We start from the raw sequence: 26,680 nt of genomic DNA, 5'->3' as shown, positions 1-26,680 counted from the left end.
GGGTTACACACAGCTGCTGCAGGAAGCACTGGGCAGTGGCAAGGGGGAGGGGCTGCTTTTCCCCCACGCTGAGCACACTTCTGTCCTCCCAGTGCTGCTGCTGCTGCTGCTGTTCAGTGTGAGCAGGTGAGTCCACAGCAGCCGTGGGGTGGGTTGGGGCTGTGTGCAAGTCCCTGCCAGTACCGTGGGGCTGGGACCAGCAGCAGTGGCATCTGGAAGGAGCCACCACCACCTGGGCTGCCTAGAAAGGCAGTCGAGCTGCCCCAGCCCTGCTTTGTGTCCAGGGGGCGGCAGGATGTGCCATGGCCAGGCGGTGCCTGGGCCAGGTGGGACTGAGGGACCCACTGCAGGCCAGACAAAGCCCCTCCATGAGCCATATTTTGCCCACCCTGTGCACCATATTTTGCCCACCCCGATATATTTTCTCAAATAGTATATAATTAGAAGCTATAATCCCTAGTCCATGATATCTTTAAGCTTTAACATATCTTAAATTAAAACAATATAGGCGTATTTTTTTAAAAGCATCTTTAAATAAAAACAATCTGATTTAAATTAAAAAAATCCAGCTTTTTTATTAAAAAAATTGATTTTTATCCTTTTGCTATTTTCTACACCAGGGGTTTTCAACCTTTTTTTAAAGAGTATACCCCTTTTGGACTGTACCCCCCGTCCAGCTGGGCAGTGTGTGTGGGGGGTGGGGGTTTCGGCTGTCTGCGGGAAAGTCTGTGGGGAAGGGGGACTGAGACCAGTCAGGGATAGGGAGGGAGCAAAGCCAAGCCAGGCCAAGTATCAGGCCGGGGCCTGTTGCTCTCATCCCTTCTCCCACAGCCTCTGCTGTGCTGCCAGTCTGGAGAGGATAGAGCCTGCGAGACCCCCATGTCCATCCTGCCAGGCCCTGCACAGATGGGCCGGGACATAGGACAAAGCTGTGGGTCATTCACGGGGGGGCGGAGGGGGGGTGGCAGCTCCTGCTGCTGCACATGTCCTGGGAGGACATGGGGCACATGTGCCCCTGGTTCTGCGTGGGGCAGGATGGGCTGCTGCTGCAGGCTGTGGCTGGAGCAGTGCCAGGGTCTCCCCGGGCAGGGGGTGTGCTTTGCTCTGAGTGGGCAGCAGCGGTGCTGGGGTGGGGGAGATCAGGTAGGCTATGGCAAATCTTGGCGTGGCTGCAGCCTCCTGCCAGCACCACTGCTGCCCTCCCCAGTGTTAGTGTGCCCCGCACCAGGAAGAGCATAGTGTAGTCCCAGCCCCAGGCCACAGCGGTAGCCTGCCCTGTCCCGTACAAACCCAGGGGTACACTGACAGACAGCTGGATATGAAGCTGGTGGGACGGGGAGCTCACACACCACCACCACCACCACCATCTATACACTCTGTGTCATAGCTGTGCTGGGCTCTGCTTTTCTGCGACCAAGTATCCCTGTTTCTCACACCGCCGGCTTCATGTGCAGGTGGCTGTCAGCACCGCCTTACCTACTGGCGTGTGGCAGCAGTGCGGGGAGCTCACGCAGCAGCCACCGTAGCCGCCATCTATACACTTGGGGCCGCCACTGCGCACTGGGGGTGGTGGGGTGCTGACGGCTGGTCACACGTGAAGCCAGCAGCATGGAGGAACGGAGATATGTGGGCATAGGAAAGCAGCATGTGGCACCCAGCAGCGGCACAGAGCGATGGATGGTGGTGCCGCCACTTCCAAGGTACCCTCACTTCTTCACACGTCTGGCTTTGCATCCGGGTAGCTGTGAGTAACGCCCCGCCCCCCAAATGGCCAGATGCAAAGCTGGCAGCGCGGAGTAGCAGGGGTACTTGGGTGCAGGGAAGTGGCACGCGGCAGCAACACAGAATGATGGATGGTGGTGGAGGCCCCACCCCGTGCACCACCACTTCCCAGATAACCCCACTTCTCTGCGCCACCACCGTGTACGCTCTGGGACCTTCCCAAGTACCCCTGGTTGACAACCCCTGTCTTAAAGATTCTCGTATGACTTGCCCTCCAACCCCTTTATTATTTTTGTCATCTGCCTCTGGCCCCTCTCCAGCTTCTCCATGTCCGTTTTTGAAGAGCCCACAGCACATAATACTCCCCTTTTTCTGAGGAAGCTATCTATTCCAGCATTCAGAGAATTAATAAATACATTGAACAATATGAGGCCCAGGACAGGCTTTTGTGGGACTCCGCTCAAAACCTCCTGTCATTTTTACATGGATCCATTTATAATTACCCATTTGCTTGCAGCTGTCTAGCTAGTTGTCTTTCCACCTTGTCGTAGTTTTATCTACACCACGTTTATCCAACATGTATAATCAAACCCCCTCCATTCTGTAGTGCAACCTGGGGACTGCAAACACAACTGCATCCCACAACGTAATTGGAGAGCCAGAACTTTCCTTTCTATCATCTTCAATACTCTAATCTCAGCTCCCAGATTTAGAGAAGAGATTGAAAAGAATAGGAAGAAGTAAGAGAGAGAAAAGGGTGTACCTGTGAGCAGCTGGTGAGCTAGTAAGCTAGTAAGCAGCTAGTAAGAAAAGAAATATAAGCTGCAGCCTGAGGCCAGCAACCTCACACAGCTTGGTCTCAGATAGCAACAGTGGGCAGAAGAGATGTAACTGTACAGAATACAGACCAGTACACTATCCGTGGAAATATGTGTGACCATGAAGCTTAAAAGCAAACAGTTGTCAGGTGGAGGTCAAGGCAGTTATTAATGGATGAGCTTGGGTCTCTATGAATTTTTCAACATGGGCAACTTAGGTCACCAAAGAAGTGGTATCAGGTGTAACTTACATCTGCTCAAGGTGTAACAAATTAGTTTCAAAGGTACCACTGTGCTCTGCCTTCTACCTGACTTCAGACCAACGCAGCTACCTTTCTATAGTCAAAGTGGTGTTCTGTTCTCTAGTGGTGACTGGGCTACATAAGAGGCTAAAGAGTCTGCTACGGTTGTAGAAGCCAGAGTTGGCTTACAGTTCTGGCTTGAGGATCATGCTTTTGGATCCAGAAGGTTCAGGTTTGATCCCTGCTGATGAGCTTCCAAGAGCATGTGGTATTGTGCTCACACCAGAAAAATGGAGGCTGGTGTGCAAGCTGCATATGAAGGTGATAGCAGTAGCCCTACAGCTATAGCAGACTAACCCTATAATGGCTTGGAGAGATCAGATGAATAGGTTGCTTTGACTGACAGTCTCCAAGCTGAAAGCATTGTATGCAGTCTACAAACTTGGACTGCAGAGCACTTTTCATAGATTTGTGAGACTATAGAAACACATTTCAAGCAAGAGTCTAGCAAAGGCCATGAATATATGAAGAATAAAAACAACTTGTGTTATAATAAAGTAAAAAGTGGGAACTATAGCATTTGTGTTTGGAGCATGTGAAGTGGACTGGCTTTAGATTTGCCTGATATGTGAGTTTGAATATGGGACATATGTAACTCCTGGAGACTGAAGTGAAATAATTAGCCATGTGCAGTGCCTTTATTTCCATTTTTTATTTCCATGCCTTTAAGTATTGGGTAGGTCATAGGCTGGTGCAGTGTTTTGACTTGCTAATACAAGTGTATCTATTTTTTTACCAGGATTTCTCTTAATAAGCATAAAGCTGACACCAGTAGTATCCTATGAGTTGTTTTAGTTGCCACTCTCTCTTACAGGACTGGAAATCAGTATTTAATAGACCTTTTCTGGATTACTACTTTATTCACTGCTTGTTGAATGTGACTGTGCATTCTACATGAGAAATTTAAAACTCTAACCTAGAGAACATGAGATGTAGTTTTGTCAGGACCATGCAAGCCCATGAGGCAAAAACTTTCCTTCCCCCAAAACCGAGGGTTAAAAAAAAATAACCAGCAGTCTTTATGTTCCTTTTATTTTCCTTCTGGAGTTTTTGAACTTTTAGCATTATTGGGTACATCTACACGTGTGCATTACTACAGAGCTGACTAATTAATTCTGTATTAGGTTCATCACAGCCTACAAGTGTGCTGGTATTAGGGTGCAGTAAACTAATTAACTTCACTGTAGGATAGTACTGTTGGGGACAGTACTGTCTTATTGTAGAGTACTTTACTGATCTGAAATGCACATGCAGCTGCAGTGCGGGCATACGTTGCGTCCAGTCAGCCCAGCCAGCTGGAGGCCTGCTCTGCCCCAACTCAATTTGCTGCTGTCCTGGGCACGTGTAGACACTGTTCTCAGGAACAGTTGACTCTGGCATGAATTGCTCTAGAGTTTGTTGCATCGCATTATTTTACATATAGATGCACCCTTTGATTTTTCAGGGGTTTTTTTGCGGCCATGAGAATTAAAGCATCTTTAAGAAATGAAGCTGTGATTCTCACATGTTCAGGAGACATTAGAAGCCAGGTCTGTCAGAAATAGTTGGAAGATCAAAGGTAAAATCTGCAGGTGGTCACACTGAATTGCTGAGAAATAAACACCATAGTCAGCTGCATATATAGACAGTGTTGGTTATGACTAGACATGGGATTAATATGCAAATGCATATTATTTTCCTGGGTGTACAGGGCATAAAAACATTGACTAAAACACCATTTGTATCAATACAGCTCTAAATACATATGTTTTATAGTACATAGAGCTGTGTGGTGGAGAAGTTGGTGCATAATGTCGATGATAATGCATAAAAAGGAATAAGTTTTCATTTTGAAGGAAAATATTTTTCTTATCAAGGGTTTTCAAAACAAGAAAAGTCAAACTTTACACTTCATTATGCTTGCTTCTCATGTGTATGTGATCCTTACTTTACATATGTTGTCTTTCCACAAACTTTGCTCCAAACTTAACTGCAAAGGCCCTAATGTTGCATAACGGATTAAGGTTAGGTTTATCCATTGGTCTGTTTAGGTTTATCCATTGGTCCCTTCCAGTCAGACCCCCTTGCTCTCCATAGATGCTGATAGTGTGGTTTTACCCTTCTGCATTTCCATCCCCTTGGAACTCTCCCGGGGGCGGGGGGGAGGGCTACTCTTCCCCCTTAGGTCTTCCTTAGGCCACTGTATTTGTGGGAATGTTTGTGTAACTTGGTGTTATCTTGTTTACACTCTACTGCACTAGTATCCTTGGCTGGTGGGGCAGATTTGTGTTGGTGGAGATTACAAACCGCTGTTTATATGAGAGGGTTTTTGTTGGTTTTTTTAATATGAGGTTATTTGAGAGTTTTCAGTTAGTGCTAGCTCTTTACTGTTAATACTGTCAAAATTTAAATCTAGCAAGAGTGTACTACTGCAGCAGTGGATCACAGCTAATGCTGTCTTTACAATTCATGGTAGAATCACTTCTTGTCAGGCATATGAGAAGCAGAAAACAATGCCAGATCCAGCAATATGTGAAGACTAGCAACCATTTAGCAGCTAAGCTAAGAAACAGTAAAAGCATTTAAACACTTTTTGGACAAACCTTGTCCTGCAGAGCCTAATAGTTTTGCTGATGACCTTTGTAGAGCTATGCATAGATTTAATAGATTTTAAGGTTGGAAGGGACCTGTTAGATGATTGAGTCCAACCCCCTGCCCTGGGCAGGAAAGAGTGCTGGCGTCAGATGACCCCAGCTAGGTGCTTGTCCAATCTCCTCTTAAATACTTCCAAGGAACGGGACAGCACCACCTCCCTTGGAAGCGTATTCCACATTTTGGCAACCCTCACTGTAAAGAATTTTTTCCTCATGTCCAATCTAAATTTGCTGTCCTTCGGTTTGGGGCCATTATTTCTAGTTGCCCTGATGGACATCATATCCCCTGTTTACTGCTGTTCCTCCTGATGAGTTTGTAAACCGTCACAAGATCACTTCTCAGCCTTCTCTTGTGGAGGCTGAAGAAATTCAAAGTCCCTCAATCAGTCCTTGTAGGGTTTTCCTGTAGGCCTTTAACCAGATGGGTGGCCCTCCTTTGAACCTTTTCCAGGCTATCTACATCCCTCCTGAAGTGTGGCATCCAAAACTGGACATAGTACCCTAGCTGCAGCCTGACCAGTGCTACACAGAGGGGAAGTATCACCTCCCTAGACCTGTTTGTGATTCACCTACTTACGCAAGAAAGAGTGCGGTTAGCTTTACTTACTACCTCATCACATTGGTGACTCATGTTCATTTTGGAGTCGACTGCAGCTCTGAGATTTCATAGACATTTGGGCTGGAAGGGACCTCGGAAGATCTTCAAGTCCAGCCCCCCGCCCAAAGGGCAGGAAGTCAGAAGGGGTCATAGGATTCCAGCAAGATAGACATCCAAATGTCTCTTGAATGCATTCAAGGTAGGTGTTTGAACTACCTCCGGCAGCAGTCTATTCCAAACCTTGGGGGCTCGGACGGTAAAGAAGTTCTTCCTTATGTCCAGCCTGAAATGGTCACGGAGGAGTTTGACTGTTCTATCTTGTCATCCTGTGGGGCGCTCTGGTGAGCAGACGTTCCCCAAAGATCCTGATGAGCACCCCTGATAAACCTATAGGTGGCCCTGCCCCTCATTGCTGATTGGCTGTTCCCCTGGGACCCAACATTTTATTTTCAGTAAGTCCCCCCCCCCCCCCCCCGACTTCATGAAATCATGATTTTGGTAGGTCCTTAGTAATACAGCAGGTTACTTCTGCCTGAGAAATATTTGTTGCTTGTAGGGAGGCTTCCTCATTCTAGGTACAGGCTGTGCACACTAGAGGTGAACACTAGTGATCAACAGCATCTTCATGTACTGTTTAGGGCTGGCATTTGAACCTGTGTTTGTACAAGGGGGAAAATATCCCCTAAGACAGTGGTTCTCAACCTTTTTTGTACCAGGACCTATTTGTAAACATTGACCAGTCCTGACCCAGTGCCCCTCACTTCTGGCCCGCTGCCCCCCACCCCAGGCCTGAGCCCCCCAGTGTGTGGGGCAGGGGGTGGCTGTGTGTTGGGCAAGAGGAACTCTTCCAGCCTGCAAGGGAAAAGCCACGCTTCCCCACATTTGTCTCTTAATGGAGAATCCATTTTTTAAGTTTGTTTGCAACCCTTTCATATATTCTCGTGACCCACTTTTGGGTCAAATGCTGCCCTAAGGAACAGAGAGCAGCCATTGAATCTTTCAGCTTATGCAGGGTTTTATCAGTTGTGGAGCTAAAGAGCTCTGTCCTCCTTAAAAAGGAGGTCTTCCACAATAGATTGTTCTTCAGCCTAACCCCGGCAATCATAATAACCGGTACATGGCTGTGGTGTTGGCTACATCCAAAGTAGCCTATAGGGCTGTCTTGCCCTTTATTTCAAAAAGGGCAACTAGTAGCCATCAGTCTTCCATTCTGTTCTGGATAACAGCCTTCATAACAGCCTTCATCCGGTGTGCCAATTCTTCCATAGATTTAGCAGTCGTAGTGGGCAAAATAGGCCTGGTAGTTGGTTCTTCAGACTTGCAAACTAGTTGATGAATAAGCTCTACTGCCAAATTCGTCCACCCTTTAATTTCTCTGCCTTTGTAAATCTGCCCTTATCTGCTGCCACAACAGCCAGGAAGAATGCGTTGGAATGAGTGTAAAGACATTCACTTTCCTTGGCACCCTGTATTTCACTTCACCCATTTAGCAGGGGGATGACAGAACTTGGGGCTTTTTTCCAAAGTGCTTTGGTTGGGTCAGTTATGACATCACTAATCAGCAAAACTAGCCTTGTCAAACCTTCTTGGTGTAATAACATGTCCACCAAGGAAAATGACTGTTTGGACACCTCTTCTTGGGAAATCTTCAGTGCACTTGCTACTCTTTTCATGAGCTCTTGTAAGACCACTATACTTTCTGAGGACTAGGGCACACCAATCAAAACAAAATTGCATGAAGGGAGGGTGGGTCTCTGCAGTTCTCATATTTTTGCTGCTGATACTGATGACCATTTGTGACCATGTAGGGAAGACCGAAAAGCTCCCTGTGTGAAGGCTTTAAATACTGATAGGTTCTTTGAGCATAAGGAAGGCGTAGAAAACACCATAGCAAGATTGACCCCACTGGCATTGTTAGATAGTCTACAGGCCATCACCTCAAGGGAATGGAGTCTGTTGACTGTTCTAAGCAGTGTGTAGATGTTGATGGAATCAGCAGTCTGGTGCCCGAGGGGGGGACCTTCACCAATATTTAGCCTAGGAGGACTCGGACAATGCTGTGGATAACAGGTGTGTTGGAAGTAATGGGGAGCACGTGCCAGAGAATGGTGGGAGGCCTGGAGATGGTGCTGCTACAGCTTACAAAAGAGGTCTGGTTATCCAGCAGGTTTCACTGTTGAGGTGTCTGCAAGAGTGGGCAGTGAACATTCAGGCAGGCCAATTTGGCAATGCTGGTATAATGGTACCATGTGTCAAGCTAATGGAGCCAATTCCTTGCCACTTGGTTCCATAGTCATAGAGGAATATCATCCGGATGCTTCCTTCTTCCTTCTGTGGTCTTAAATAAGGGAAGTGGTTGGTTGGATGTTATGGTCCAGCCAGTGCATCTCAGGGAGAGAGTGGACTCTTATACATTGAATGGGCAAATAGGCATGCCCTGGGAGTTGCAGTGAAAGTGAAGGGTAGGTGTAAGTTGTCACATCGGTCAGGCCAAAGCCCAGGTGTTGACGTTACAGGCCTGACAGGTAGAGATCAACCACAGGCAATGCTTTACATCAGTGGTTCTCAACCTTTAGATTCAAGGCATCCATCATTAGATGCGAGGCATCCTGTGGAAAATGTTAGCTCATAGTCAAAAAATGTATTGAAAGATACAGAAAGATAACAGAGTAGGATTTCTGTTGCAAAGATCCTAGCAGGTCAGATTGTTTTTAATGCTGTAGATTACTAAGTGAAATCTCTGGGTTTATCTTGTGAATCATGTTTGCGTACCTAACTGTGCTAACATTGTATAGCACCCTGCTGCACCCTTGAAAGGATCTTAAGGCATGCCAGGGTGCCAGGACACCCTGATTGAGAATCAGTGCTATAGAGACTTTTGGCTGATTTCATAAGAACAGTCAGCTTTTCTGATTACAGAACAATATTGTGCATATGTTTTGTACTGGTAGGATATGGTAGAGATGGATCTTTTCTAATTCCACGTCAAATGCTCAGTGGTTTCTTGTAGGAAGAAGCGGTCCACCTTGTTGGGTGATGGCAAAGGCATGCTCTGATGTCAGAATCTTCCCTGTTGACCATTGTAACGGAACTTGGATCTCTTTATGCTTTGAGCTATCAGCATTAGAGATTTTCTGGCCAATACCGATGGCCGATTTTTAATGAGCCATATTGGCCAATACCGATGCAATTGCCAATATGTAGCCTGGTGTTGGGCTGGTAAGTCTATAGTGGAGGGAGGGAAAGGGTGTGGGGGGGCAGATCAAGGCCCCCACAGTGAGGGAGGGAGTGGGGCTGGGGCTGAGCCAGAGGCAGGCACTGCCCAGCTGGGGTGGGGCAGGGCACAGGGCAGAGCTGTGAGCAGCTCATCCGAGGGGTGCAGGGAGGGGCGTGCGGGTCTCGCCTCTATGCACACCCCGGGAGGGCATGGGGGGGGGGTGCCCCCAGATTTGTGTGTGGGGCTTGGGCAGGCTGCAGCTGCAGACTGGGTCCGGGGTGGCACTGAGCTCTTCCCAGTATGGGGGCTGGGGCTGGGCTGCATTTGGGGCAGGCAGTGGCGGCACTGGGAGGGGAGCTATGTGGGGGGTTGGGTCAGCATTCCTTCTAAGCTGTATAGTGTGTGCGGCTGTGCACGTGCACTCATGCCACACTGCCAGGCACACCTGCGTGGCTGTGCACACCTCGCAGCTTAGAGAAAATGCTGGGGGGGAGGGGAGGGGCTGCAGTCACCACAAAATTTGCTGTAGTTGCCTCCCCATAGTCCCCACTCCCAGTGCCTCTGTCGCCTACCCCAAGTGCATCCCCAGCTGGCAGCAGCAGGCTGCCCTCGCCCCACACACAGATCTGGGGACACACACCCCACTGTGCCGTCCCAGATTGCACGTAGTGGTAGGAGCCACTTCCCCTGCAACCCCCAGATGAGTTGGTCATGGCTCCATCCTGTGCCATACCCGACCCTGGCTGAGCAGCGCCTGCCCCATCCCTACTCCCTCCCTCACTACAGGGGCCTCAATCTACACCCCCCATGCCCCCTTCCCTCTCCCTCCCCCAAACAACAGACTTACTAGCCTGATGCTGGTCTCCATGCTGCCAGGCTGTGATCCTGGCCATCTGCACGTTGTGCTGCGGCTGTGTGCTTGGCTCGGACATTTATCGGCCACATTTATCAGCCAAAAAAGGCCGATTGCCGATACTGTCAATTTTCCTTATATTGGTGGTGATCCAGTATGGGACCTATGTATTGGTGCACATCTAATCAGCATGAAAAGTAACAAGATCACTAAAGTAGCTCCATAATGTATAGTCTCAGTACTTAATGTCAGCATGTGCATGATGGTGGCCATGCTGCCTTCTCCTGTGTGTAACTTATTGGTACTATATTGGTCATTTACTCTGTTCAGTTCCAAGAAGTTAAATGAGTCTTAAAATTATTTCCATTTATATTCCAAAACAGCTGAACAGATCACAGGATAATTATTCCTAATTGAACTGTAGTTGGGGAGAAAATGGGGGGTGGGGAGGAGAGGAGGGAGGAAGAGGCAAAACTGTAACTGCCTGCCTAGAAAAGCATCTTGAAAAACAGAAATAGGATATAAGTGCTTAGTATCAAGAATGATGGGAATGTTAGACATGTACATTACTTTCTGCAGTCAAAACTAGAGGTAGCAGTATCTGTTTTGGGAAATTAAAATGAATTAAATTTATCCTTGCTGAGAAACTATTTTACGTAGACTAATATTCTTATTGCTACATATATTTAAAAAAAGTCCACTATTGTTGTGGGGGTGTTACTTAGCTTAATGGTGTTTGGTGGGAAATGGCATGGTAAAATACTGTTTGATGAGGTGAAATGTTTTCTAATAACCTTATATTAGCAGAACTAACTACATTTTTTGGCTTCAGTATAACCTCCTTAGCATGTTAAGCTTTATAACTATGACCTGTTAGCATAAAATGTTCATTATAAAACCTATATTAACTTAATTATGTGAATAGATTTGCAAAAGCATCAAAGAAATATCACTGTCTTTAGGTTATTAGTATGACAGGGAAACTAACACTCTTATTAAACTGTGCCCTTTTGCGCTGATTTGGACATGTGTTCCTTTCCTGTATTTGAATAGTGGAAATCTCTTTCAGAAACTGTATAAGATGTAAGTGAGGGAGATGAAATGACTGGAAATTTCATAACAGTGCACCATGTTAGAATTTCAGACTAAATTTGTACTTGTGAGACTAGTTTTATTCAATGTTTTTAGAGTCTAATAATGAATATTGATATCACGCAACATGTGACTCTTAATAGTTATGCAATTCTGTGATTTCCAGTGAATTGAACTAGAACTTGTCTTTTTTGCTTTAGGCTTTCAGATAAACTTCTGTGAAAAGGCACAAAGTAAGCTACACATTTTATAGTATTATGCAACTTTTATATTTTTTGTCAGTCCTGGTACTGAGAATGCATCCATTTTTGTTCCAACTAACCAACCACGGCAATTATGTGTCAATAGAGCTTTCATTTTTCATATTGCTTAAAAAGTAAAGCTAAATTAAGATGCATTTTAATTAGGCCACTGATTTTAAAAGTAGTTTATTATGCCTTTTACACATCTGTAATAACTGACTAATAAATTAGAGGTGCACAGATAGTCATATTATTCGTTCCTCAGGTGGAGGGGACATTGGAGTTTTTCAGTCTTCCAAGCTCTTATGAAACAAGAAACAAGTATGATTTGGTTTGAACTGCAGATGCTTTAAATTAAGAGTGCTGCTCAAAGAACAGGTTTTGCTTGTAAAATACCTTTATGTGAAAGAGAAAATGAAGGGCACAAAGTACTACTTCTTCCAATAATGATCAGTTCCATATTGGTTTAGATCACCCTTTGTTGCTACCTGTGCACCTTTGGGAGGAGGGAGTAGTAGCATGTGTAATTTGGCTGCCTATATGATCTGAATCTAGACTTCCAGGAAGTGAGACTGAAATTTGTCATTGCAAAGCAATTTTTGATGACTAATGGAAGCTCTTTAGGATTTTGTTTTTCGTTTTCTATCATGGCTTTTTATTCTTTACATTGCTATGTCACTCCATTCAAAGTACCCTTCACAGCTGCCTGCCATGAGTTAGTGGAGTTTCCCTGGAGATTAATGTACAGTTTAAATGGTCTCTCTATTTTTTGTTTGGTAAATTAGTGAAAATGCACTCTACATCTCATTCAGTTTGCATTTTTAAAATATATTTCTACTTCCTATTTATACTTGATATGCATATTCATTTTAAATGATTCCAAAAATTGTAGAGAAGCTTGCTAATATTCAGTAATTGATGTGTTGAGATTTTAAGATGTGATAACAAGTGTATGAACTGTCCAGATGGATTTATTTCTTTTTAGATGCTATAAGTAGAGAATTATCTTTTGTACGGTGATTGTTTATATTTTGTCCGCTGCTATTCAGAGATCACTGCTGCTCTGTTAGGAACATTTTACCAAAGATGTATTACAAATGGTTCAGTACAAAGCCTTGGTGGAAGAGAGGATCTCCCAAGTACAGGGGCAGATCCAGGGGGTGTCCAGTTGTGCATTTGTATTCTGTTGCACTGGCTGGAGCATCAGGCTCACAGAGTAGTAATCAATGGCTCAAAGTCAAATGGCAGCCAGTATCAAGTACAGTGCCCCAAGGGTTGGTCCTGGGGCCGATTTTGTTCAATGTCTTCTTCAGCGAGCTGGAAGATGGCATAGAGTATACCCTCAGAAAGTTTGCAGATGACACCAAGCTGGGGGAGTAGTAGATACGCTTGCGTATAGAGCTAGGATTCAGCATAACATAGACAAATTGGAGGATTCCTGTAGAAGAGGATCTGGAGGTTACAGTGGATAATAAGCTGAATATGAGTCAGCAGTGTGCCCTTGTTGCCAAGAAGCCTAACGGCATACTGGGTTGCACTGGCAGGTGTGTTGCCAGTAGGTCAAGGGAATGATGATTCCCCTCTATTCAGCACTGGTGAGGCCACATCTGGAGTATTGTGTTCAGTTTTGGGCCTCCCACTGCAGAAAGGATGTGGACAAATTGGAGGAAGTCCAGAGGAGGGCAACAAAAATGGTGAGGGGGCTTGGGGACATGACTTCTAAGGTGAGGCTTAGGGAACTGGGCTTATTTAGTTTGAAAAAGAGAAGACTGCGAGGGAATTTAATAGAAGCTTTCAGCTACCTGAAGGTAGGTTTGAAAGAGGATGGAGCTAGACTGTTCTGAGTGGTGGCAGATGACAGAACAAGGAACAACAGTCTTAAGCTTCAACAAGGGCAGTTTAGGTTAGATATTAGGAAGAATTTTCTCACTAGGAGGGTAGTAAAACACTGGAACAGGTTACCCAGAGAGGTGGTGGAATCCCTGTTCTTGAAGGTTTTTAAGACCCGGCTAGACAAAGCCTTGGCTGGGATAATCTAGTTGGGGTGGTCCTGCTAGGAGCAGGGGGTTAGACTAGACAACCTCCTGAGGTCCCTTCTAGCCCTCATTTTCTATGATCCTATACTCCCCTTTGATTCCTGCCCCTTAAAACCAACTGCCTGGTAGGGGCAGCAGCATTTCTATTCAAGCAGTGCTGAGAGTCAGTTGACTTCTTGGCTTATTATCATCTCCCTGATTACTACCCATCTCTTTCCACTCCACAGGTATCAGTGATCCTCTAGCCTTTTTAATGATCCTTTCTAGGAGTGCACTGATAAGGATTTTCTTGGCTGACACCGATATCCAATTGTCATCTTTTTTTTTCTGGATTCCCTATCCAAAACATCTATTAACTATCCATATTGGCCAATACCGATCCAATAACTGATTTACAGGAATGCAGCTGGGCATTGGGCAGAGCAGCTCCCTGCAGTTCAGTCTGTAGAAGGGAAGATGGCACGGGAGGTTGCAGATTGAGGCCCCCAGGGTGAGGGAGAGAGTGGGGCAGGGGCTGGGGGCACTGCCCAGCCAGGGTGGTGAATGGGACCTGGGGCCAGGGTGGGGAGCAGGACAGAGCTGTGGGTGGTTCATCCAGGGGATCAGCATTCTGGCACTTAAAAATGGCAGCAGGAGGACTTGAACTAAAGCTTGTTGAATGAGCTTTAGTTTGAGCACCGTTGCCACCATTTTAAAGTGTGGGGATGCTTTTAACTGGCCGAGCCAAGTGCAGCAAGGGTGGACGCGGACTGTTCAATGCGGGCTTGGGGCTCTTTGCTCGGTTGCCTTTCCCTTGGGAACCCCATGCTGGTTGTGCACCCCCTTCCCACCCAGCAGTGGGAGGCACAACTTGCCACTCCCGCTGCTGCTGGGTGGGCGGGGAGTGCACAGTTGGTACAGGGCGCCCAAGGGAAAGGCAAAAGAGTGGAGTGCCCTAAGCTCACAGTGAGCAGCCTGCATCTGCCCCATACAAGAATGTGTGTGTGTGTGTGGGAGGAACATGTTCCCTCAGGCCTCCACAGGGGGATGCATACAGCTGTGGGGATCCGCTCCCCCTCCGATTCCCCCCACACCCCCTGGAAGAGCTGCCTGTGGCTCCATCCAGCTCCTCACCCTGGCTCTGAGTCCCATTCACCACCCTGCCTGGACAGTGCCCCCAGCCCCTACCCCACTCCCTCTCTCACCGTGGGGGCCTTGATCTGCGACACCCCCATGCCCCTTCCCTTCCCAACACCCCTTTCCCTCCGCAGACTTACTTGTAGGACGCTGCTCTCCATACTTCCTGGCTGCATTCCTGGCCATGTGCACATGACATCTTTGGGGGCCTAGCCAGAAGACATTATATTTATCGGCTGAACATTATTGGCGAACACTATAGGCTACACTAGGCAAAAAAACCCAATAATGTTAATTTTCCTTTTATCGGTGCTGATACGATATACAAGTGATATATCAGTGCACCTCTAATCCTTTCTTCTGCAGGTTGGCTGGTAGCCATTCCTGTTAGTGTCTCTCTCTCTCAGCCCTGCAAACTGTTTTTAGCTCTTGCTAAAAATCTGACTTAGGTATGGTAATGTTAACTCGGGTGTAGAAGTGACTGACAGTGAAGTATTGGAGGCACTGCCAAGATGCTCAGGAAGACTAGATTTTCTTTTATGAATCTGAATAAGAAATGTGCATTTAACTATATTGATTATAGGGCTAATGATGCAATATTTGTTACTATTTTGACTATTTTTTTGCCTAGTTTGTTGGGTTTCTTTAAACTTTATATATAATTGAGTAAATGAGAGCATGTTCTAATAGTTATATTTGCTCTTGTTTTGATCTTAGCATAATATAGTGCTAGTCCTCAACATCCAGTTTCCCTTTAACTGGAGAAAAATATGTGGTGTTATATGTGATGATGTGCCACCCCATCTGCACCCCCCATTTCAAAATCCTTGATCTACCCATAGATTCATAGTTGTTAGGGTTGGAAGGGACCTCAGTAGGTCATCAAGTCTGACCCCCTGCCCTGGGCAGGAAGGAGTGCTGGGTTCAGATGACCCCAGCCAGGTGCTTGTCCAGTCTCCTCTTGAAGACCCCAAGATAAGGGAGAGCACCACCTCCCTTGGAAGCCCATTCCTGATTCTGGCAACCCTTATTGTGAAGAAATTCTTTCTAATATCCAACTTAAATCTGCTCTCTATCAGTTTGTGGCCATTGTTCCTAGTTACTCCAGGGGTACCTTAGTAGCAGAGCATTTCTTATTCCCTGTTGCCCTCTGCTGATGAATTTATAGGCAGGCACAAGATCATCTCTCAGCCTTCTCTTGTGAAGGCTGAAGAGATCTAGGTCCCTCGGTCTCTCCTCATAGACCCTTGCCTGCAAGCCTCTGACCATATGCGTGGACCTCTTCTGGACCCTCTCAAGATTCTCTGCGTCCCTCTTCAAGTGCGGCACCCAAAACTGGAAGCAGTACTGCAACTGTGGTCTGACCAGTGCTGCATAGAGGGGAAGCATTGCCTTCCTGGATCTGTTTGTCATGCATCTGCTAATGCATGATAAAGTGCAGTTAGCCTTGTTGATCACTTCGTCACATTGATGACTTGTGTTCATCTTGGAGTCAACTATGACTCGAAGATCCTTTTGCACTGCTCTGCTGCTGAGAGAGTCACCCCCCAGCCTGTAAGTGTGTTGGTGGTTCTTTTTTGCCCAGGTGCAGCACTTTGCACTTGCCTTTGTTGAACTATGTCCTATTTCGTTCTGCCCATTTTTTCCAACCTGTCCACATCTGCCGGGATCCATTCTCTACCCTCTGGTGTGTTAACTTTACCCCATAATCTGGTATCATCTGTGAACTTGGACGAGGACATGGAGAGCACCCTGTCCAAGTCACTGGTGAAGACATTGAATAGGTCCAAGGATTGAGCCTTGCGGGACTCCACTGCCCACATCTTTCCAGGTCAATATCAACTCATTTATCACCACTCTCTGGGTGCAACCCCTAAGCCAATTTGCCACCCACCTGACTGTGTGATCATCTTCATCACACCCTGTCAGTTTATTTACGAGAACAGAATGAGATTGAAAGCTTTCTTAAAGTCTGGATAGATGACATTTACCTCAATTCCTGCGTCTAAGCATTTTGTGACCTGGTCATAAAAAGAAAAAAGGTTAGTCAGGCAGGATCTACCTGCAATGGATCTGTGCTGATTTCCGTTTCATCATTATTTCCCCTGCTGGGCTCCCACAAATGTGATCCTTAATGATTCTTTCCAGAGTTTTCCCAAGGGTAGAGATGAGACTAACTGGCTTATCGTTTTCCAGTTCCCACTCCTCCCCTTCTTGAAAATAGGGACCACATTGGCCCTTTCCCAGTCCTCTGGGACCTGACCAGAACACTCTGATAAAAATCACAAATTCTCTGATAAACCCATGCCCCTGCAAATCTGAGATTAAAATGAAAGGCCCTCCCACAACCTTCCTGGCCCTGCTGTTGCCCCTTGACCCCCCCACCCACAGCTCCTGTTCTCTCAGCCCTGCCGGAGGGACCCCCAGCTTCCAGGGCTATGGTTCTAGGAACCCAGGTCCACAGCCCCCTGCCACTGGCAGGAGTTGGCAGTTGCTGCAGCAGAGCAGAGCCCACCTCCCTGCCTGCTGCTTGCCTACAGTGGATCCGAGCAGAGTGGGGCAGATTCCCACCATGGCATGCACTCCTAGCAGACAGGGGGAATCTGTGCCCCCCGATCTGTGTGCAGGGTGGGGGCTGCATGCTGTCCACTGTGGGCTTCCACCCTGCTGCCCTCCTCCGGGGCCTCCACAGCCCAGTGTGCGGAACTCAGCGCTGCAAAGAACAGCAGGCAGGAAAGTTGTTTGCCGCTGTGAGCTCTGTGCTGCCCTGGCAATGTGTCCCCTGCGGGCGCGGCTATAGTGGGGGTGGCAATACAGGTTGCATACAGGGGACGTGTTGCTAGGGCAGCATGGAGCTCGCAGTGACAAGCAGCTTTCCTGCGTGGCCCTGCTGTTCTTTGCAGAGCCAGGTTGCACCCACTGCTGTGGGGGCCTTGGGGGAGGGTAGCATAGCAGGAGCCCAAGCCTGAAGCAAGCAGCATGCGCCCGTGCTCCCCTCATGCACAGATCTAGGGGTCATGGGTCCCCTCTGCTTCCTGGGAGTGTGCGCAACAGTGGGGACCCTGCTCCATCCCCACTCCATGCACAGATTGTGGGGTACAGGTTCCCCCTCCCCACTGAGATTGCACACAGCAGTGGGGAGCCAGCCCCACCCCCACCCCCTGGACGAGTTGCTCGCAGACCCATCCCTCTCCCCATTGGGGCCCAGTGGCCATGCACTGCAGCCTGAAGCCCCAGCCCTTGCCTGTGCCCCTGCACTGCCTTGCCCTCCCATGCCCCACTCTCTCCCTCCCTATGGGGGCCGCAATTCCCACTGCCTGCCCCAGTGCACACTTACCTGTGGGTGCTGCTCTCCAGGCTGCTGGGACTCTACCATCCTGCAGAGACCTTGTTGCAAAACTGCAAAATCTGTGGGTTTCGCCGGTAAAATGAGAAATCCACGTTTGCGTCTGGTAAAAGGTAAAATCCATGGTTTTCTCTGTTTTCCCATGGGAAATGGAAAACCCAGAACCCTGCTCATCAAGTAATGCTGATTGTAAGAAGGCTGTAACATGACCAACTTCCTGATCTCAAAATGTCCATCTTTCCTTTCCTGACTGCCTGTGCAAATAGCGTCTGTCTTTTGTGCACTCAGGTTCATCTCCAGGAAGTAACAAAAAACCCAACTAAGTGAGCAGCTTCTGTTTCCTCAGAGAAAAATAGCTGTTAGGCTTGACTAGTTTTCATTTCCTTGTGCAGTTTTCTTAGAAGATGATACCACACACGCATGCACACATGCTCCTTTTTGTACTTCAGAGGGTAATAATGATGCTTTTCCATTTTGAACGGTTTTACTCTCTTATATCAGGTTTGTCAAACTTATTTGGCCCCCGCCTAAGACTCATCTATGAACAGGGTTGCAGTTGGCTGGATTAGCCTCACCCTTCTCCACCCACGTGCCAGATACAGCACCCACAGTGCTGACTCAGGCTGGTCTGGGACTACATCACCCAGCACCTATTCTGGCTGGATTGGGATACAAGTCACAAGCACTGCCTGCTCCAGCATGTTAGGTGGGTTTCCTGGACTGGCCCTGCATGTGGCTGTGCAGGCCAGATCCAGCCCGCAGGCCATATCTTTGACACTCTTGTTTTACATACTTAGCTTTGACTATTTCAGCTGATTTTTTTCTTGGTTTGTAGCTACTTTTGATAACTTATCTTTGTTCTGTATGTTTACTGCCCTCCTTAAACAACTGTTTTTATAATGGAGATAAAAATCAACGTTTAACTTGGTATTAACCTTAGCTTGTACCTTTTTCTTTCTGAGACCTAAAGAAGGGCATTTTGCACCCAAAAGCTTGCCTAAATGTATGGACACGAGTAAGACTTAGATAATTTTAAATATGGCTTAAACCATAAGCATCCAGACATAGAAATCAGTTTAGAATCAATTAAAGCTCTTGGAATATTTAAAAAGTATACCTAGATAACCAGGTATTATGTTGAGTGGGTTCTTCATGCCAAGCCATGACGCCAAGACATGACATTCTGGTCAGTCTTCCAGGCATCCCATGCTGCATTGCTTGCTTCTTTCCTTCTCCTTCTCCTTCTCCTTCTCCTTCTCCCCCCCCCTCCCCAAAGTTGCTGCTCTGATACACAGCCAGAACTCTACTGCTCCAACTTCTGTTGCCTGCACTGGACAGTGGTCTGTGGCATCCCAGGCTGATTTGGGAAGGGGTCTGAGGGGAGGGGATCAGCTGGGTCGGGAGTGCCCCTGCATCCGGGTTCCCAGGATATTTGGTCTTCTGAGGTGGCGCTCAAGGCTTCTGCTTCATAGTGTGGCTTTAAAAAGACTTTCCCACCAGCTGCTAAATTAGTTTTTTGGTATGCAATTCACCCTGGTCCCTTGTGTGCCAGGCTGATTTTGTGGGAGCAGTGAAGGTAGGGAGGTGCTTAGCTGGTTGTGGTTGTGCTTGAAAGCAGCTCAGATAACTTGCATTGCTAACACTTGGGCAATTTCATAAAGATGTGTGTGCAGGGTAATGGTTAGGGTAGAGCATTCTGAGGGGATACAGCACAGATGATAAGGAACAATTAATGGGTCAGTTCACATTGACTAAGTAAGCATGGAATTGACAGCAACTGATGGGTATGTATGTGTGTATTTATGCAATTGCTATGCAGTCTTTCCCAACAAAGACTCAGGGCAGCTTACAGTAGGAGAAACAGAACATCTTAAAAGGGCAACTAGAATAAATAAGGCAAAATAACAAAATAAAATAAAGCACAAACTCATTAAACAACATCTTGGCCTTGCTTTGCTTTCTAAATGCCTAGCTAAATAGAAAGGTCTTGCAGTGCTTTTGAAAGATGAACACTCTTGGGCTTTGGTGGGCCTCAGGGTGGAGGGAGTTTCAGAGCTGAGGAGCAACTGCTGATAGTAATGTCCCATATATTTTTACCAACTGGACAAGATGTATTGTTGGTACTTGCAGGAGGTTTCTCTCAGCTGACCATAGGGATTGCGATGTGGTATAAGAAAGAAGTCCTGTAAAGCCCAAGCTATTTAGAGTCTTATAGGTCAAGTTTAGCATCTTGAATTGCACCCGGAAAGCTACTGGGAACTACAGCAGATGCCAGAGGACTGGAGTTATATGCTCCTGGTGATCCACCCCCATAACAAGGTAGGCCACCAGCAGCAGCTTTTGGACAGTTTTCAAAGTCAGGCCTATGTAAAGAGCATTGTAGTAGTTTAGCCTGGATGATGGTGGCCAGATAAGAGTCTGAAAAAAAGTGTTGCAGCCTTCTCACTAGATTTGGTTGATGAAAAGTGATCCTAACCATGGCCACCACCTGAAAATCCAGGTACAGCAGAGGATCCAGGAGCACTCCAAGGCTGTGACCCTGAGTAGCAATGACAGGTGTTTCTAGTCCCTCCTAAGTTATCTGCCCACCATCATCTTCTTGGTCTTGTTTGGATTCCCTTTCAATTGCTTCACCCATATCCAGTTCCCAACTTCAGCTAGGCACTGGGAAAGGATTGAGAGTGCAGGACCTGGGTCAGAAAAGGCGAGGTAGAGCTGGGTGTCATCAGCATACATATGACCCTTCACTCCAGATCTCTGCAGTCTCTCCCAGCAGCCTCATCTACACATTGAGTAGGACAGGTGACCCTACAGGAAAGCTTCTGAGATCTGGGCTGGGGATGCACTTGGGGTGAGGGGTCGGGGTGGTGGAGCTGGGAGGTGGGCTACGGGGCAGGCTACAGCTACCCCACAATTTCCCATAGTCCTCCCTCCCAGCACAGCTGCTACCATCCACCCCACCCCACTCTGAGCGCAACCCTGCCCCCACCCCCTGAAAGAGGCCGGTGCAGCACCCAGCCCCAAGCCTGCAGCTCACAGCCTGCCCTCGCCCCACGTACAAATCCAGGGGGCACATGGCCCCCCTCATGTCTCCCACAGGGGTGCGCACAGCTGTGGGAGCTGCCCCAACACCCCCAACATTCCCTTCTCCCCTGTGGCCCCTGGGTGAGCCATCCATGGCTCTGTCCTATGCCCCAGCCTTGCCCGGCTGGGTAGCAGCTGCCCCTGCCCCAGCCCCAGCCCCAGCCCCAGCCCTACTCTCTCCCTCACTTTGGGGGCCTTAATCTACCTGTACCACATCCCTTGCCTTGCCCATGTCCCTTCCCCCCACAGACTTCCCAGCTGGACACTGCTCTCCAAGTTGCCGGGCTGCTCACATGCACACGGCATTTATTGGTGTCATTATTGACCACATTGGCTAAAAAAAGCTGATAAAAGATAAATTGAAATTATCAGCAATCAGTGCAATTATGATATGGACCAATGTATCGATACACCTCTAAATTTAGAGCCGTCCTGTGAATACCCACCTGTTCATGTAAATGCTTTATCAACATCTCAAGGTCAGCTGTATCAAAGGATGCCGAAAGATCAAGATCAGTAGGGCACTGTTTCCCCTGTTAATCTCCAGGTGAAGATCATTGACCAAGGTCATGAATGTAGTCTCTGCTATGACCAGGACAAAAGTCAGAATTCCACCGGGAAACAGATGGCATCCAGATGCACATGTAGCTGTCAGGCTACTACCCATTCAATGACATTCCCCCAAAAGGGGAAATAGGCTGCTAATTGAATGGGAAGTCGGCATCAAATGATGGTTTCTCAAGCAGGGACTGGACAGTTGCAGAGTTAAGAATGTCCAGTGCCAAGCCTTCCTGAATAGAGGTGCTGACAGCCCTTGCTATCAATTGTTCATGTATATTCCAGCTGGCTCTTACAAGCCTGGACAGGTACAGGTCCCATTCACAGCTGGTCACCCTCATCTATCCAAGAACATCCTCTGCACCAGTAGATGACAGCAATTTATATAAATGGGACACAGCCAGGTTTCCTCAACCCCAAATTCTGACTCTGCAGCAACAGTGGAGGTCCTCAAGCTACGCCGGATACAGATTTTGTCTGCAGGGTAGACGGGAAACTCACCACAACAGATGGAAGTAGACTCTTAGTTTCTGGACAGAGACAAGCTGGATTAAGCAAGCCATTCACCATCTGAAACAGTTCTCTGGACAACACTTTGCAGACTCGGTAGCAGTACAGAAGAAAGCGTCTTTGCTGCTGCCTTTGTCATGCCATAGTCCTTTAGGAAAAAATCTATGCCACAGTCTGTTGGCTGCACACAGGTGAAGATCCACGGTGCTGCAACTGCCTTCCCTACACCTTAAGCTGCCTCAGTTCCCCTGTGTACTCGGGAGACCTGTGCTGCCAGAGTGTTGGGAGTGAATGCCCTGGTACCACTGTGCCTATAGCCAACGTCAGCATGCTGTTCCACAGATCAACCAGGCCATTGACAGAATAGCAACCAAGGTCAGAAGGAATGTCCCCCAGAGAGTTTTGGAATCCCACTGGCTCCATGAGTCTCTGTGGATGAACCAGCCCAGCTGATCCATCACCCCAACTGGAGCAACAAAAGACAAAGATCTGTATTTACCATTGGAGGCCAGCCACCCACCAACCATGCAGTGCAGTGGGGAGGAGTGTGAATTAAAAATAATGAAGTGGCTTTCTAGGGAAAGTCTTAAAGCTTCAGCCTGAGGCAGAATCCCTGGGCAATGCTTGGATGATTCAGCCTGCTGGGAACCCAAAAATGCAAGGGCTGAAGCAGCTCTACCTGTCCCTCCATATCCACCCACCACTTTAACTGTGGAAGTATTGTGCCAGGAAACTTATCTTCATTTTTATGTCTTGGAAAGCATAATAATAAAAAAACCAAGCAATAAAATGGGAGGCATCTGTTTGGATACAACACTATGGAAAAGGATCTGGGAGTCTTGGTGGATCATAGACTCAATATGAATCTGTAAGGTGATGCAGCGATACAAAAGGCACATGTGATTTTGGGGCTGTATCAATAGGAGTATTAAGTGCAAGGTTCAGGAGGTGAATAGCGTCTGTTACTCGGCACTAGTTAGGCCTCATTTGGAGTGTCGTGTGCAGTTTTGGGCTTAACATGTTTAAAAGGATGTGGAAAAGTTAGGATGCAGAGGTAGGCAGCTAAAATGATGAAGGGCTTAGAAGATAAGTCATATGAAAAGAGAGTGGTTGGAGAAAGTAGGCTTGTTCAGCTTGTGGAAAGATAATTAAGAGAGGACATGATAATAGTCTTCAAATATCTGAAGAACTGCCATAAAGAGGAGGGAGAACACCTTTTCTCTGTTGTTGTAGAGAACAGGACATGGACCAATGGTACAAGTTTTGGAAAGTAGGTTTAGCTTGTATATCAAGAAAAACTTCACTGTTAGAACAAGGAGGTAGTGGAATAGACTGCCCAGGACAGGGGTTGGCAACCTATAGCCTATGGGTCAAATTTGGCTTGTGGAGCCATTTGATCCAGCCTGTGGTTGGTGGGACCTTCAGCAGCCAGACTGACCTAGTTTGGGATTGAGGTGGGCAGGCACACATAGGGCGGGTGCAAGAATCCAGCTGCTGCCATTGCCACTTTTCCCAGCAGCTGCACATGGAGCGTGTCTGCAGCCATCACTCATCTCTGCAGCAACAGGGGAAAACAATTGCTGCCAAAGTCCCCCCACTGGCTCAGGGAAAAGCACCAGCTATGGGAACTCACCTCATGCTGCTATGAGAAAAAATGGTGGCTCTGGGCAGTTTCTCAGTGCAGCTTCTGGGAAAAATCCTGGCTGTGGCGACTAGGTCCTATGGGCCACCTGCCACTTGCCAGCATGTGTCTGGCCCGAACTGGGTCAATCCAGCCCATAGCCTGAAAGGGTCACTAAATTTTGGTTTGGAGAAGTTGTGGAATCTTCATCATTGGAGGTGTTCAAGAAGAGGTTACATAAGGATTGATTGAGATGATCTTAGTGGTGGCAGAGGACAGAACTAAGAACAATGGTTTCAAGTTGTAGTGGTTGGATATTAGGAAAAACATTCTCACTAGGAGGGTGTTGAAGCATTGGAATAGGTCACCTAGAGAGGTGGTGGAATCTCCGTCCTTGGAGGGTTTTAAAATCAGGCTCGACAAAGTTGGAAATGGTTCTGCTTTGAGCAGGAGGTTGAACTAGATGACCTCCTGAGGTCCCTTCCAACTCTAATTTGCTATGATTCTGTGATCTAGACGCAGCTTTTGCCATCCTCTGTAGCAGAGAGCAAGTCTCTCTTTCTTGGATCTCTTGATCATATTTTAACAACTCTTACAGCAGCAGGATACAGACCCTGTTATCCCTCTGCTTTACCTCTGGCAGGTTAAGGTGTTGTGCCCACCTGCTGTGTGTGGTGAGATTTGATTGATGTAGTTTAAGTAATAGCTTAGACAAACACTTAGTTTGGATAGGGATGGTCCTGCCTCAGTTGGATTATTAGATGACCTCCAGAGGCCCATCCCCACCATACTTTTCTATGATTGCTATGGGTATGATTTAAAAAAATTGTGAACTCAAGACCTACATGATAAGTCAGGCTATCCATGAAGATCAGTGTCTCAGATTTTTCTGTCTACTGTACTGTGTAGAATGCAGTCTGCCACAAACTTGCCTGTTTTCCAGACTTACCGTATATAGCTTGGCCAGGAGTGCTTGGGCGGAGTTGCAGGTTAAAGTTCTTATTCTGCTTGCTTTTTCTCTAATCATTTGATTACATATGAGCACAAAATTGTGTTTTCCTTAACTTTAGATCTGGAACTTTTTGGCACAATTTGTCTTAATGAAATTAACTTACTGGATTTGTTAGCATTGCTTTAGTACATTAAATGTATTTATTTAAATACCCTATCTTTCTTCTCTATATTCTCATGTATAGTCATTAACCAGGAATATATCCCTATCTCTAATAGGGGAAAAAAAACATTCTACAATATATACACTTTATGTTGAGAGAATGAGTAAAAATGAATGTTACCTAGTAGCAAGATTTTCAGATGCCCAGTTGTTGCAGACAAGGATTTTTGGGTAAATGTAATATCTTTTATTAGACCAACTAAAAAGTTGGAAAAATTGTTATTTACAAGCTTTGTTGAAGAGCCATTTGAAATGTTAATGAAAATTTAATTCAGTAGATTATGAAGCTTTGTGAAGCAGAGAATGAAACTGATATCCAAATCTTGCAAATTTCATTCAGGAAGTAGACAAAATAAATTGCGATGAGTTAAAAGTGGATGAGGATTTATTACATATCTGTTGCTCAGAGGTAATGGACCATGTAACTTATCTTACTGTTAAGTTAGTGCTGCACTCTGGTAGCTTAATCCTTTTTCATTGAGGGCTTCAGTTGAATAAGAGTAGAGATGTGGGAAAGTACTAGTGAGCAGCTGGTGTGGGGTAAGACCTAGTCCCCTTTTAATTCATAATTTGTTAATTTGTCCATAATCTCTAACTAGTTGGGGGAAAGAAAAACAAAGCAAACAAATTAAAACTATAGTATAAGCAAAGTAATTTGAACTCCCTGCCTGTAGATTCTGAAAGATGATGTTGCAGCAAGTCACTTTGGTATGGAATAGGCAAGTTTATGAAGGATTTGTCCACCCATTTAAAAGCTAAATAATGTATATATTATTGCTGAGAACATTTATTGGTTGCTTGCTTCCTCAGTTTCCTCTGGGAAAGATTTTAAAATTAAACTTTTTCAACAGTAAAAATATCTTTGTTAGAAGCAGTAGTAGGTGTATTAGGATAATAGATTATGTGCTTCTGACTTACAGGAAGCAGGAGGCCTCACCCTAGATGTCGGCAGGAATTTTTTACAAATCTTTTGCTGTAGGATTAAAGCACTTGTGCAGTCTCTTTTGTTTCATTGTTGGTTTTGTACTAAGAGACAATAGAACTCAATTTAGCTGGGCGAGAGATGTGACCAGAAATTGGGTTTGGTCCTGTTTTTTTCAGGTACACACATATTTTTGCAATTGCTATCTGCTTAACCCAGGTTATTTGAAAGGAAAAAAGCAGCATAATAACATAGTTGGAGCAAGACTTCCCTGAATCTGAAAATGGGAATAGCCAGCTCTTCCCAGATATGCAACAGAGACTGGCTTCAATATGAAACAAGAAAAGCAAAACAACAGTTTGACCTTACATAATATAGCAGAGCCTTTAAGGCTAAATAAGGATATTCAAAAAGCCTGAGCCTGAACTGATTTAGTCTTTGCAGGCTAGTCTGACCTGGGTGGATTGAACTGATTTGCAAGTGTACAGACATTCACTTTTGATTCTGGAAATGCAGCCACATGCCTGTAGTGGCTCAGGCTAGAAGCTGAGGGCACTAGAGCAGTCCTCCCCTCCCTTCAGAAGCAGCCACAAGGTTGAAGGGAAGCTGATTGGGTGGGCCATGGCCAGGCCCTGGCAGGCTGCTGAGTATGACTGGAGAAAGGTTTAAACCCCGACCCTGGCCTGCAGGGCCCCCAGGTGGGGTGCAGCTGGAGGGAGAAGGGGGAAGCGGCCCTTGCCAGGTTTGTCCCCAAGAAGGGAAGCGCGAGGGGGAAGGGGGGCATAGCCAGACACCAGCCTGGGTGAAGGAGGGCAGGGTGAGGGATTAAACTCTCC

The 26,680-nt window shown here is 46.6% G+C and overlaps 1 protein-coding gene across 6 annotated transcripts in view; it reads left to right on the top strand.

Moving 5' to 3' along the window:
• Positions 1-26,680, top strand: part of MAP2K4 (mitogen-activated protein kinase kinase 4) — a 201,001-nt gene that overhangs the window by 31,623 nt on the left and 142,698 nt on the right. For 3 of the 6 annotated variants that reach the window (XM_090059218.1, XM_090059220.1, XM_090059223.1), the window contains exon 2: positions 11,436-11,468. The exons of the other annotated variants lie outside the window; for them this stretch is intronic. In XM_090059218.1, the coding sequence (XP_089915344.1) occupies positions 11,436-11,468 (33 nt within the window). The remainder of the gene's footprint in view (positions 1-11,435; positions 11,469-26,680) is intronic. 6 annotated transcript variants of the gene reach the window in all.

The sequence above is a fragment of the Crocodylus siamensis genome, chromosome 8 (assembly GCF_052110815.1).
Source record: "Crocodylus siamensis isolate JL-2025a chromosome 8, ASM5211081v1, whole genome shotgun sequence".
Taxonomy (NCBI): domain Eukaryota; kingdom Metazoa; phylum Chordata; order Crocodylia; family Crocodylidae; genus Crocodylus; species Crocodylus siamensis.
This window is presented reverse-complemented; position numbering and strand designations above follow the sequence as displayed.